General features: G+C 46.1%; 1 protein-coding gene across 2 annotated transcripts; it reads right to left on the bottom strand.

Annotated features, from left to right (window-relative positions):
* Positions 1-1910: 1910 nt before the first annotated feature.
* On the bottom strand, positions 1911-10494 carry LOC135501332 (uncharacterized). Of its 2 annotated transcripts, XM_064793391.1 has the most exons (12): positions 10405-10494; positions 9742-9910; positions 9437-9516; positions 8609-8921; positions 5952-6250; positions 5558-5608; positions 4489-4656; positions 4225-4365; positions 3959-4069; positions 3586-3804; positions 3137-3254; positions 1911-2822 (listed from the first exon to the last, which is right to left on the bottom strand). In XM_064793391.1, exons 2-12 carry the CDS (start codon positions 9884-9886, stop codon positions 2302-2304), a joined length of 2166 nt encoding a protein of 721 aa, XP_064649461.1. In that variant the 5' UTR covers positions 9887-9910; positions 10405-10494; the 3' UTR covers positions 1911-2301. The 2 variants fall into 2 exon arrangements, with proteins under 2 accessions (XP_064649461.1, XP_064649462.1); XM_064793392.1 differs by lacking the exon at positions 5558-5608.
* Positions 10495-13760: the final 3266 nt, after the last annotated feature.

Below are 13760 nucleotides of genomic sequence, written 5' to 3'. Positions count from 1 at the left end.
TAGTTGCTTCAGGTGTCTTGAACTCTGATGGTAAATGGACACCTCGGTTTGACTTGTCTGGGACATTCTTCCTTCCTCAGTTACCAGTGTTCTGATGTCTCGGGGGGGGGGGGGGGGGGGGGGGTATTGCCCTGGTGTGACCTCTGCCCCAACAGTTTCAGATGAGGTCACAGTGAGTTCTCTTTAAGTCACAAGAACATACAACTCGCCCACTCTTAAACGGTGATGATCATATCACAAGTGAGATCGGGGGGAAATAATGTTGGTAGGAGTTCTCCCAGACCAAGGTGACACCATTCAAATCGATTTTTTTGAAAAATGACGACCAAAATGTTACCTTTTAGGGTTGTTTACTCAAATCACATCGGTCTTGTGTCCAATACCACTGTCCTGTTCTCTCTTCTCAAGAGAGGACACATGTTGTGACTGATTGTGACAATGCAGAAGAGGTGAGACATGGCAAGTCAGTATTTCAACTCTTCCAGCTGATTATATCAGGCTTTACAAAATCACCAAGCTGGATAGGGCACTGCTGCCTCAGAACACCTGCCACAGAATAGACTTACGAGAATCTCCTCGATCAGCCTGCGGAGCTGGAGGCCAGACACAGGCTCCAGCTCATGTGCTTCCAACCTGCTCCCTGATAAAGAACAGAGAGGGACACCACCCTGACCACACAGCTCTGAAGCTCTGTGGCAGAATTCTCTTGGACAGCCGACTTTGTAACCAAAATCCGACTGTCTGGCGTGCATCTCAAAATTTCTGATCGCAGGAGAATAACAATATCGGGTTTGTCCAATGCCGCTGGCCTGTCATCTGTCACTAGAGAAGACACATGTTGTGATCGATTGCAACACACAAGACATATGTCCAGGCACGTCAGTATTTTGACTCTTCCAGCTGGTTGACTCGGGTTGTTCCATTCCTCTGACCTGTCCTCTGTTATCAAGAGAAGACACATGTTGTGACTGATTGTAACAACCCAGGAGACTTGAGACAAGGCCCTTCAGTGTTCTGACGCTTCCAGGGGGTTGAGACAAGGCCCTTCAGTGTTCTGACGCTTCCAGGGGGTTGAGACAAGGCCCTTCAGTGTTCTGACGCTTCCAGGGGGTTGAGACAAGGCCCTTCAGTGTTCTGACGCTTCCAGGGGGTTGAGACAAGGCCCTTCAGTGTTCTGACGCTTCAAGGGGGTTGAGACAAGGCCCTTCAGTGTTCTGACGCTTCCAGGGGGTTGAGACAAGGCCCTTCAGTGTTCTGACGCTTCAAGACGGATGAGACAAGACATGTTAGAATTTTGACTCTTGACCAACTTATATCTTGTAATTCACACACTCTCCAAAGACAATCACGACCCTGAAGGATTGTTTTTTGCTTCATCACTGACTGACCAAATATTACCAGCTGGAAGAGTCATAATACTGATATATCTCATCTCATCTTTTTTGCATTCAGTCAGTTGTCTTGTCTCAAAATGATGAAGATGAAGGAATGAAACACCGGCGATAACCAGCTTCAAGTGTCAGAACACTGACTTGACACAATCAATGATCACAACATGCTTCTTGCTTGATTTTAAAGGAGGACAGGACAGAGGATTGGAACAACCTCGGAAAACCAGCTGGAAAGGTCAAAATACGGACGTGATGAGGAAATCGGGGGTTAATGTTCACTTCCCCGGCCCGTCTCATGTCTTCTGCATTGTCACAGTCAGTCAAAATATGTCTTGTCTTGATAACAGAGGACAGAGACATGGAACCAACCGAGATAACCAGCTAGCAGAGTTGAAATACTGAAGTGCTTCCATGTTGTTATACGTCACAACCACAGTGACTCTCTGAAGTCACATCCATGCTTTCCACAGTTGTCTCTCGTCCTCGGTAGCCGTCAAAGACAAAGCCGACAAGGTGATATAATCCATCGAATGATTACATTTTATTCCACTACTATTCTACAGCTGAACATTGAACATTGAAGTCAACTTGCCAAGTTTACAACCATCACAATGAGCAGTGAGTACCCAGTCTCCATAGCAACAGTAAACAACACAAATGACCAAACTGAGATATAATGGCAACTATGATCAGAGATGATATTCATTGATTGATCTTCATCCAAACTGATCTCTTCTATCTAGGTGTACATCTACCAGGGATCAGGTAAAAGTCACGATTTGGGAGACAACTTAAAAGAAGTCAAATCCATTAGAACTTGGCAGTAAATGTTTACCCCCAATTGAACATTTCCAGGTAAACAGTAAGGGCCTCTGTCTGCCATGCATCGGATGAAAGTCATTTATCAAAGTTACTCAGTGACCGATCCAGTGACTGACTGATCTGCACCTTGCACAGCATCTGTTCCCGTCAGAGTTGCATCTTGGTTTGGTTCAGTGGTGTCAGCCATTGCATCGTCACTGGCAACGGCCACCACCACCTCCTCCATATCCTCCTCACGTTGTGTCGGGCTCTCCGTGCTGTCCACTTCAGCTGCCGCCTCATCGTTAGATGCTGCAGGTGTCGACAGCTCTTCGACAGCCTCAGCCGACGTCACCTCTGCACCACTGGGTGTCACCTCTTGAGCATTAGCAGCTGATCTGGCAGCTTTCCTCTTTGCAGTCATCCGTTTGGACAAGACTGCCGGGATCTTCGTCACCCGCGTGGTAGCTGTCTTCTTCAGCACTGTGCCACGATTCTGTACCTGTGACGTTGCTGCCGCCATCTTGGCTGTTACGACAGCTTTGGCCGTTTTAGTTGTCATCTTCTGCAGCACTGTCATCTTTGGGGTGGGCGTGTCAGGTTTAGGAACGGTGGTTGAACTGGTGACAGCTGGAGAGAGATGAAGAGAGGAACCTGAAGTAAGTTGGACTTCTACCATATCATCTTCTCTAACAAAGACCAACTTCTCAATACATCTCCCAAAAACAGTTGTGGTAATGACTCTGTCCTTTGGGTTGAATGGAACTGATAATCAAACAGCAAACACTTTCTCTGACAATGCACTCCAGCAATGATGAGGAAGATAGCTTATGCCTTTCCACCAGATCAGGGTTCACCAAGGTCATTCTAGCACTAATTGTTAAGGAACAGGAAGAAGTGACATGGTGGAGAAGGCCAAGACCTCTTCTAATTAAGATGCGTACCTGGTGGACTGCTGTCGGGTGGTGTCTGCTCCTCTGGTTCACCAGCCGTCGTCTCTGCTGCAACCTTCTCGGCCTCTTTCTCTGCGGCTAGTTTCTTCTCATATGTCGACCGTGCTGTCTGTTAGAGATGGAGTAACGTTTTAAACATACAAGTCAGGTTATCATTGACTCATCCACTGAAAGGCAGCCTAGAAAGAGCAAGACATTGCTCTGATGGAGAAGACACAAGGCTACAGAAGCCAAGCTTGTGAGGCAGCCTTATCTGCTCAAATAAAGCCAGGATACCTGTCATCTATGTTGATGAGTTGACACGCCAAAATGAGCAGAGAAACTGAACAAAGCCAGTCTACATATTCGTGGGAAGTCAACAGTTAAGACCTCATCCAAGATGGCACACTCGGTCTGGGTGAAATATGAAGGTGTTTGTTTGATCAGGGAGTGACGCTTACCTTGAGTTTTTCGAGGTGAGTAGAAGATTTGATGTGAACACGTTTAGCCGCAGCCTCGTTGTGATAAAACTTGCAGCATAGTTTACAGAAGAAGCCTGAGACGGGGATGATGTAGCAGGCTCCGTATTGGTCAACACTCGGGTCCGGAGGAACTATCTCGATAGTATGCAGTGGCTTGGCAGGTGGCGCTGACTCATTCTGGGATGCCGAGCCGGAGAGCTGGAAATAGTGAAGGATCATGAAATGAATCATTGGAAATTGTGAGCTAAACATCCATAAACTTTCAAAGTGGCACTATAGCAAAGAAACTTCAAAGAGTGTTGGCGTGGTAGACTCTCTGGCCTTCCTGGTCACCTGTGATGTAAGGTCTTACCGCATCAATCAGTCTCCTCCTCTTACGGCTAGCATGATGATGATGATGATGATGATGATGGAGTAACTTCTGCTCCTCTGAGTCAGAGCCTTTCTCGGGCTTAGGTTCCTCCTAAAAATAGATAAAACAGTTGTTATGATCTCGATAGAAACCGCAAGGAACACAACACTGAATGAAACTTGAAGTGACTTCCTTTTGGTGGTTGGTAAATCAATGTGAACGCGATATGGCAGCAAACGAAAGCAAAGAATCACAAGGAAATGTACCTTCATCTCTTCATCTGATTCTCCCACTGAATCGAGGATGACCAGGTCCTCCATGTCCGGCCCAGGGCTCCCATCATCATCAGACTGGCGACGACGCTCAAGAGCAACTGCAAACGCATGCTTTCTCGCACGAACATTGCGCTGGAAGACAACAAGGAGAGAATTATACACCGCATGATGAAACAGCAACATAAAGTGATACAGAGTCCATTGTCCAAGTTTGTCTCGTGATTCAGAAATGCTGTCAGCGTATTTTGACTTTACCTGATGTTCAACACTCATAGAATGTGCTGCCCGCGTGCCGTAGAACTGGATCTTACAGAGAGTACAGTTGTTGTAACCTGCCCTTGGGAAGCCCGTCCCTCGCCCACGATATGACGTCATTCCTCGGTAGAAGCCTCTTGTTGATGTGAATCGCCCACGGGTGGTTAGCTGGAGAGATAAAGGTGAATTATGTTAATGATAGGTATGGATTTGTTTATCCCAGATATCTGTATCAGGCCGAATAACTTCTTTCACAAGTAGTTTAGATGTGTGGTCATCATCGACCATTGTTTCTGTTCACCTCATCAATCTTAAACATCTTCCATCAGATGTTTCTTGAGTGACAAAGTTTGGAGGAAAAGTTGTCTCTCAAGAAAATGACAATAAATTGTTCTATGATGCAATTAGAAAGTTCTCAGTGAAATGAGTAATTAGAATGAGGAGATGCTCATCTGGTATAGAAGCTTTATAAATTATCAAGTATTTTTGAAAGGAATTCTGTACAATGTGTGAGTGAAGATGGGAATGCCATCCAGAACAGGTTGACATTGCAGGGTTAGCAGACGTCATGTCCAATGTATGATAGGTGGTGTTTTGGATCACCCATCCTCTGGAAGATGGGAGTTTGTAGGGAGAAGCTGCTGGGGCAGGAATCTTGGTGCTGACATGACTCTCATCTAGTGTTGATAACCATGTCTGCGATGGGGCAGTGGGTTAGAGGTTAACGGTGAAGAAGCTAGCACAAGTGTTGAAGACCATGGTTTACATCCAGAGATTGGTGGTTCTTAGTGCTTGCTCTCCACATCATCGTATCCCGTTAAAACTACTCAACCAAGAATGCAGTTTCGTCATCCATTTTGAATAATTTGTCTAATGTGCTGGAGGCACAATGCACTAGGAATCTGCTTTGGGAATGGATGGGTGAAGACATCGCACTGTATGCAGAATGCAGGAGCGGGGAACTATCAGATAAATGTACAATATTCTTGTCTTAGGAGAAGACCTCTGCGGCTAGCATGAGGATTATGTTACATATGAGCATGATGCTACTATGAAGATGTTTGCTTACGTCATCATCTCCCTCATCATCATCATCATCAGGCTCTCGATGAGCGAACAACTGCAATGAGGCCAGCAACAATTACATTCACATTTTCAGGCTTCAGAAAGGCGCTATCACTTGACATTCTGTATCATTATTTTCCAACACCCGTCTCTAAGCCTATGACCTCTTCAGCTCGATGACAGTACTTGGCCAGGATCTCTTTTTCTTATAGCACGGAAAGCTACAACCTGCTTATTCATTCAAATAGTAATGATGGCATAATTTAAACCTATCAGCAAGAGCTATCACACAGCAGACGTGATATACCCTCACTCTCCCCTTAAGGAAAACTGGTGAGAGTCACGCAATGATGAGGTGACAATCAACAGAACATCTCACCATCATGGATGACACCTACCCTTGGAGTCGTCGTATATTTGCGAACAATGCTCGTCGCCAGCGACCTCGTCACCACTGCAGGCCTCCGATTCTCCGGTGTGCTCCCGGCAAAATAACCTCGTCCTCGACCACGAACAGCCCCGCGGCCACGCCCACTGCCTCGTGGTTCATATGTAGAATGGTACGATGCTGACGACGGAGGTGTTGTGTCACGAGGTTTGGGTTGGCTCCTCATGTAGTCACTTGACCGTGATGATGTTGCCTCATCTCGGGAATATCTGCTGGTCGAGCTGTAGTGATTATCGTAGCCACGCCTACCTGTGGTAAAAGGTTAGATCATCAAGTAAAAGGAAATGGTGAAGAAAGATGTCGAGGTTAAAAGAAGAAGATTTCCACCCGAAGATAGAACTAAGACACCCAGGACATCATTTCAAGGCTGCTGGTCACAAGGCAACTAGCAATACCATTTCAAGCAATCCTTTTCATTTTGAACACATTTTGTATTCTATAAAGATCCATTAATATTTGCTTTAAAGGATTGCTAGGTTACCACACATAACCAATCTGATAGGAGCAAAGAAACACTGATCCAGATCAACTATTGTTGAGAGAGAATGGTGAATAAAGAGTGAGGCCACAGCCATCCAATAGGTTGACGTCTCCTCAGAGAGAATGGTGAATAGAGAGTCAGGCCACAGCCATCAAATAGGTTGACGTCTCCTCAGAGAGAATGGTAAATAGAGAGTGAGGCCACAGCCATCCAATAGGTTGACGTCTCCTCAGAGAGAATGGTGAATAGAGAGTGAGGCCACAGCCATCCAATAGGTTGACGTCTCCTCAGAGAGAATGGTGAATAGAGAGTGAGGCCACAGCCATCCAATAGGTTGACGTCTCCTCAGAGAGAATGGTGAATAGAGAGTGAGGCCACAGCCATCCAATAGGTTGACGTCTCCTCAGAGAGAATGGTGAATAGAGAGTGAGGCCACAGCCATCCAATAGGTTGACGTCTCCTCATCATTTCCTCAGCCGTTTGCGCAATCATTCATGTAATGTGTCAGTGTCACTTTCTTAGCCAAGTCAATCAGTGAGTTCAGGCAAGCAGTTTGTTTGTCAACCTTGTACACTTATTTGTGGTGTTTCCGCCAGTGTTTCAACAGTGTATCCTCCAAGCTGAATGAGACCTAGTGCACGGTCTGATTAGGAATGATAATGTGCTAAGTGCGTTCATTGCCTTCACGCTAATAACAATAGTTACTTCCTGAAGATTATGGTTTCTCACCATGCCAATTCTCCCAACATACAAATCACTCCAGCTCAATAATCTCCATCATTCTGCAAGCAAAAACAACTGCTGTCATAACTAAATGTAATCGACTTCGAGTCACTATATTTCAAGTTCTCAATGATTACCACCTGCCCATGCAGAATGTCCCAAACGAATACTGCTATTTTTATGGAGATACATGAAATGAATGCTCTGAATTGGCATGACGATTCTTGGGTGATATCTTTGTAGGTCCAGATAACTGTCTTGCTGAAATGCTTTTGTAAGGATACCATGGAAAAGCACAGCACAAAAGGTCTTTTTGCGTTGAATCCAGGGAACTGTCTAAAGCTGGGGATGTGATTTGCCTCTTTCAGTCAAAGTCCCTTGTAATAGACCAGCTTGCCTCACGGCTAGAGATTTCAAACCTCAGCTCCCTCACCTCCTCCAGTCCATAAATGACCTCAGGTCCATGTCTGGAGAAAGTGTCGGCTGTTATTCACTCAAAACGGCGAACACAATCTTTAGCCATCCTCCAACACATATCACTGTAACCAAGCATTCACCCGTGGACTAGTCTTCAATGTTCTACATGTCCACCAATCACAGCAAGCACTGGCATTCCTTCATTTTGATGTTAGATAGCATCAAATGCAACTTTAGCAGTCCCCAAGTCACTACTACTAGGACACTTGCAACTATGCTATTATGTTTCTGCTTTGAAAACCTCCAATGCTTTTTGATGGTCCTTGTTTTGTCATTTCACGTGCAGTATGCTATATAGTTCATATGTCCTCAGCTCATTGCTATATAGTTCATATGTCCTCAGCTCATTGCTATATAGTTCATATGTCCTCAGCTCATTGCTATATAGTTCATATGTCCTCAGCTCATTGCTATATAGTTCATATGTCCTCAGCTCATTGCTATATAGTTCATATGTCCTCAGCTCATTGCTATATAGTTCGTATGTCCTCAGCTCATTGCTATATAGTTCGTATGTCCTCAGCTCATTGCTATATAGTTCATATGTCCTCAGCTCATTGCTATATAGTTCATATGTCCTCAGCTCATTGCTATATAGTTCATATGTCCTCAGCTCATTGTTCAAACAGCCACGACTGAGCAATTTGACATATTCCCAATTATATGGTGGTAAGTAATGCAGGAGAATGAGCAAACTTCAGCATCACACCAACTTTCCTTTTGAGATATCTTTTGTCGTTAGATTACCCATCAGCCACTTCTCTCATTTTGTATTGCTCGACATGGGATATTTAGATCTCAACACCTACTCCAGATTTATATCAAATGAGCATAATAGCCCTCATAAGATGGGAAATGTGACATTTCCATATGGATGGCCCATTTTGCCACCAATTCTGGACGATATGAATGACCATTTTAATTACCTCTGTAAGTACCCCTTGGCCTGTAAGAGCTTCTTCCTCTGTAACTAGATTCTCTATCTGAATAAAGAGGGCGTGTTTCATGATGACTGCTGCTTGATCTTGTGCGCTGGTCATATGACCTGTCACTGTAGTCACGTGATCTGTAGTCGCGACTTCTCTCATGGCGACTACTGCTGTGATGACTTCCAGATGGCGACCTGTGACTACTGCCATGTCTGCTGCTCCGCGAGTCATGTCTGTCGTCTCGTAGCTTGTGATAATCTCGTGAGTCCCGCTTTGAATCAAACCTGTGACTACTGGAATGATGACGCCTCTTCAAAAATATTCAAAACACATTCAGTTAGATGAAGAACAGGTGCCAAGGGAGTTAGGTGGACTCGGACATTGAGGGCATGTGAGAAATATTGGAGTATTTTGTTTCCACAGAGAAGCAGCAGAAATTACTTTGGCTCTCCAGGATTTAGTGCTATAATTGGACCAGTGCCAGGTGACTTGGAATCTCAACCAATAGAGATTACTTTCAGTATTTCTTGACCGGTTGTTTCTCATGTTTGTTGATACTCTACCACACTGATCCAACTAAAGCTATGGAAAAGTCTGAGTGAAACAGTACAAGTTAAAACTTGGAAGAAAATTAGGAACAAGAATATTTCATCACCACAACCAATCATAATGATAAACTGATTTTTTCAACAGCTGCGTGAACTTGGCCAACACATTCACTTGATTTAACCAATATATTTCCTTGTCACTTCATGGAAGGACAATTTACCACAGGACTCCCAAAATAACAAATGGTTACTTGGCCACCCGCACATTATTACCTACCTCAACACTTCCGTGACTTCGGTCCCGCGTCTTCAAATCATGGTGGGAATCTTTGCTACTTGAGGTCTTCATAGCACCAGCTGAAACATTTCCATGTAACTGAGTTATTAACTTAAGATGACGTCACGTTTTTAAAGTGTATCCCTGTTACTATAGTTTTTGATTATTTCAATCTGAATGGTCATACTTGTACTTGTACATCCTCTGACAACTTTCAAGGTAGACACATTTATGGTGGTAATAAAAACTTTTACATTTTCAGACATTTTCTAGCCATTAGGGTAGAGCAGTTTTTCCCCGATTACCTTGGCTCTTCTTCATCTGCTCCATCTGCTCAGGTGTGACAACCATCGGGGTTATGAGCATGGGCATTCCACCCATCTGGCCTCCCATCATCCCGGGGTTCTGCAAAACCATCAGCTGGTTTGGGTTGAGTCCCATCTGCTCCATCTTCTAACTTTTAACGCGAACAACCTGAAAATTGGTTTACTAACATTACGGGCCTTCTCTTGTTTCAACCAAAGAACAGTAGAAAAGAATCATATTGAATTTGGCTAGCCTAAATCACAGGGCTCAGCCACGAGCCAGGCCTCTGAATCTGATGATGGGGGGCGGGCGAGGGGGTTGATCCAGTAGTGGACATTTGTCTTGACTCTTGCTTGGCGCTGCTACAGCTTAAAGTGCTGTGGTACAGCCTAGAAGCAGTGTCATCATTGGCGAAATGTACCAAAGTTGGTGAGGGGCTGAGTTTCGTCCAAAAATAGATCTGTTTACACACTATGGCAATGGCGTATTGCAGGTACACGTCAACGGGTAATTGATTGTCGGACGTCAGTTCGCCAAGAAAACCAAAGGAATCGAAGGATTCATTGAACTCATCAACACATCATAAGTTTTCAGTGAAGTGCAACTGTATTCCTAGGTAAAAACACTTTGGTATATAGAGAGTAAGATTACAATTAACTCACGTTAAAGTTTGAGTTCCGGGGAGGTAGCGTTGTCAGTATGTTGGTTTAGGGGCGCAATAACCTAGCTTATAGCGAGCAATTAGTACACTAAGATTTCAGTGATTAACATAATAGTTGCAAGTATTTGGCATTTTAGACTCATATTTCGTGCTATAATAACTACGTTGTAAACAAAATGCTCAAAATTGATTCATGAAAAAGTTGTTAGGGCAATATCAAGCAAGCAGTAATGGAAAAAAGTGTAATTCCATTAACTGAATATTGTTTTTAGACACTATAACATTTTAGGCCTACTTTTCCGTAAACCACGAGAACAATGTATGTGAAAAAAACAACACATATAAGTGAGGCGCCGAGTATACAGTAATTGTAAGGTAAAGAAAAGCTCGGTCTCTAAAGTCTGGAGGTCCGGAGTCCGTAACTGTGACGGTCACGAGAGTGATTTGTCCTTACGGATAGATCGAGAGGGCGGTTTGGGGTTCCGCCGACGGTGCTCGCATGCATTAGTCGTATCCCCGAAACCTTTACAACGCGAACAAAGCTCGTGGCATCCATGACGGTATAGGAATTGACGGTGAGGTAACAAAAAAACTCGTGGCATATCGGATGCGCATCCGATGACGGTAAAGAAATTGACGGTAAAGGATCTCGTGGCATATCGGATGCGCATCCGAAGACGGTAAGGGAATTGACGGTGAAGGATCTCGTGGCATATCGGATGCGCATCCGATGACGGTAAAGAAATTGACGGTAAAGGATCTCGTGGCATATCGGATGCGCATCCGAAGACGGTAAGGGAATTGACGGTGAAGGATCTCGTGGCGTATCGGATCCGAAGACGGTAAGGGAATTGACGGTGAAGGATCTCGTGGCATATCGGATGCGCATCCGAAGACGGTAAAGGATCTCGTGGCATATCGGATGCGCATCCGATGACGGTTTTATATACATATATATATATTATATAAATTTTAGTTTTACACTATTATGTAAGTGCAAGCTCTGGTGAGCTCACACAACTGTTTGACAGTCCTGGCTCCTCCATCGTGCTGACAACATGATGAGAGAGATGAGACAGTCACAGCCATTGGCTGCTCTGCCAAGTTGTCAACATGGTGAAAGAGATGAGGCAGTCACAGCCAGGCCGAATCAGTCCTGGCTGCTCCACCGTGTTGACAACATGATGAGAGAGATGAGGAAGTCACAACCAGGCCGAATCAGTCCTGGCTGCTCCACCGTGTTGACAACATGATGAGAGTGATGAGACAGTCACAGCCAGGCCGCATCAATCTTCGCCGCACTGCCTAGTTGTTAATATGGCGAGAGAGATGGGACAGTCAGAGCCAGGCCGAATCAGTCCTGGCTGCTCCACCGTGTTGACAACATGATGAGAGTGATGAGACAGTCACAGCCAGGCCGCATCAATCTTCGCCGCACTGCCTAGTTGTTAATATGGTGAGAGAGATGAGAGACAGTCACAGCCAGGCCAAATCAGTCTTGGCTGCTCTGCCAAGTTGTCTATATGGTGAGAGAGATGAGACAGTCACAGCCAGGCGGCATCAGTCTTCGCCGCACTGCCTTGTTGTTAATATGGTGAGAGAGATGAGACAGTCACAGCCAGGCCAAATTAGTCTTGGCTGCTCTGCCAAGTTGTCAACATGGTGAGAGAGATGAGGAAGTCACAGCCAGGCCGAATCAGTCCTGGCTGCTCCACCGTGTTGACAACATGATGAGAGAGATGAGGAAGTCACGAGAGATGAGGCAGTCACAGCCAGGCCAAATCAGTCCTGGCTGCTCTGCCAAGTTGTCAACAGGGTGAGAGGGATAAGAGAGTCACAGTCAGGCCCAATCAGTCCCGGCTGCTCGACCGTGTTGACAAGGTGAGAATCAGTCATCATGCTGGAGCATTTTGACCCCCCCCCCCCCCCCCCCCCCCAATAAGGGCCTTCTGAGACGCTTTAAAGGACCACAATATACAATATTGGTTCTGGTTCTTCGATATGCCGCTCGAGGACAGTCTGGCTGGAGTTCATCCTAAAGACAGCACCAGGTGTCTCGAGGATAGTCTTAGGTTATTGGCTAGAGTACATCCTAGAGACAGCACCAGGTGTCTCGAGGACAGTCTCAGGCTGTTGGCTGGAGTACATCCTAGAGACAGCACCAGGTGTCTCGAGGACAGTCTCAGGCTGTTGGCTGGAGTACATCCTAGAGACAGCACCAGGTGTCTCGAGGACAGTCTCAGGCTGTTGGCTGGAGTACATCCTAGAGACAGCACCAGGTGTCTCGAGGACAGTCTCAGGCTGTTGGCTGGAGTACATCCTAGAGACAGCACCAGGTGTCTCGAGGACAGTCTCAGGCTGTTGGCTGGAGTACATCCTAGAGACAGCACCAGGTGTCTCTAGGACAGTCTCAGGCTGTTGGCTGGAGTACATCCTAGAGACAGCACCAGGTGTCTCGAGGACAGTCTTAGGCTGTTGGCTGGAGTACATCCTAGAGACAGCACCAGGTGTCTCGAGGACAGTCTCAGGCTGTTGGCTAGAGTACATCCTAGAGACAGCACCAGGTGTCTCGAGGACAGCCTCAGGCTGTTGGCTGGAGTACATCCTAGAGACAGCACCAGGTGTCTCGAGGACAGCCTTAGGCTGTTGGCTAGAGTACATCCTAGAGACAGCACCAGGTGTCTCGAGGACAGCCTTAGGCTGTTGGCTAGAGTACATCCTAGAGACAGCACCAGGTGTCTCGAGGACAGCCTTAGGCTGTTGGCTAGAGTACATCCTAGAGACAGCACCAGGTGTCTCGAGGACAGCCTTAGGCTGTTGGCTAGAGTACATCCTAGAGACAGCACCAGGTGTCTCGAGGACAGCCTTAGGCTGTTGGCTAGAGTACATCCTAGAGACAGCACCAGGTGTCTCGAGGACAGCCTTAGGCTGTTGGCTAGAGTACATCCTAGAGACAGCCCCAGGTGTCTCGAGGACAGCCTTAGGCTGTTGGCTAGAGTACATCCTAGAGACAGCACCAGGTGTCTCGAGGACAGCCTTAGGCTGTTGGCTAGAGTACATCCTAGAGACAGCACCAGGTGTCTCGAGGACAGCCTTAGGCTGTTGGCTAGAGTACATCCTAGAGACAGCACCAGGTGTCTCGAGGACAGCCTTAGGCTGTTGGCTAGAGTACATCCTAGAGACAGCACCAGGTGTCTCGAGGACAGCCTTAGGCTGTTGGCTAGAGTACATCCTAAAGACAGCCCCAGGTGTCTCGAGGACAGCCTTAGGCTGTTGGCTAGAGTACATCCTAGAGACAGCACCAGGTGTCTCGAGGACAGTCTCAGGCTGTTGGCTGGTGTACAATTCCTTGAGACA

The sequence above is a fragment of the Lineus longissimus genome, chromosome 17, assembly GCF_910592395.1.
Source record: "Lineus longissimus chromosome 17, tnLinLong1.2, whole genome shotgun sequence".
Taxonomy (NCBI): Eukaryota; Metazoa; Nemertea; class Pilidiophora; order Heteronemertea; family Lineidae; genus Lineus; species Lineus longissimus.
The sequence above is the reverse complement of the archived record's forward strand: the minus strand, read 5'-3'. Positions and strand labels throughout refer to the sequence as shown.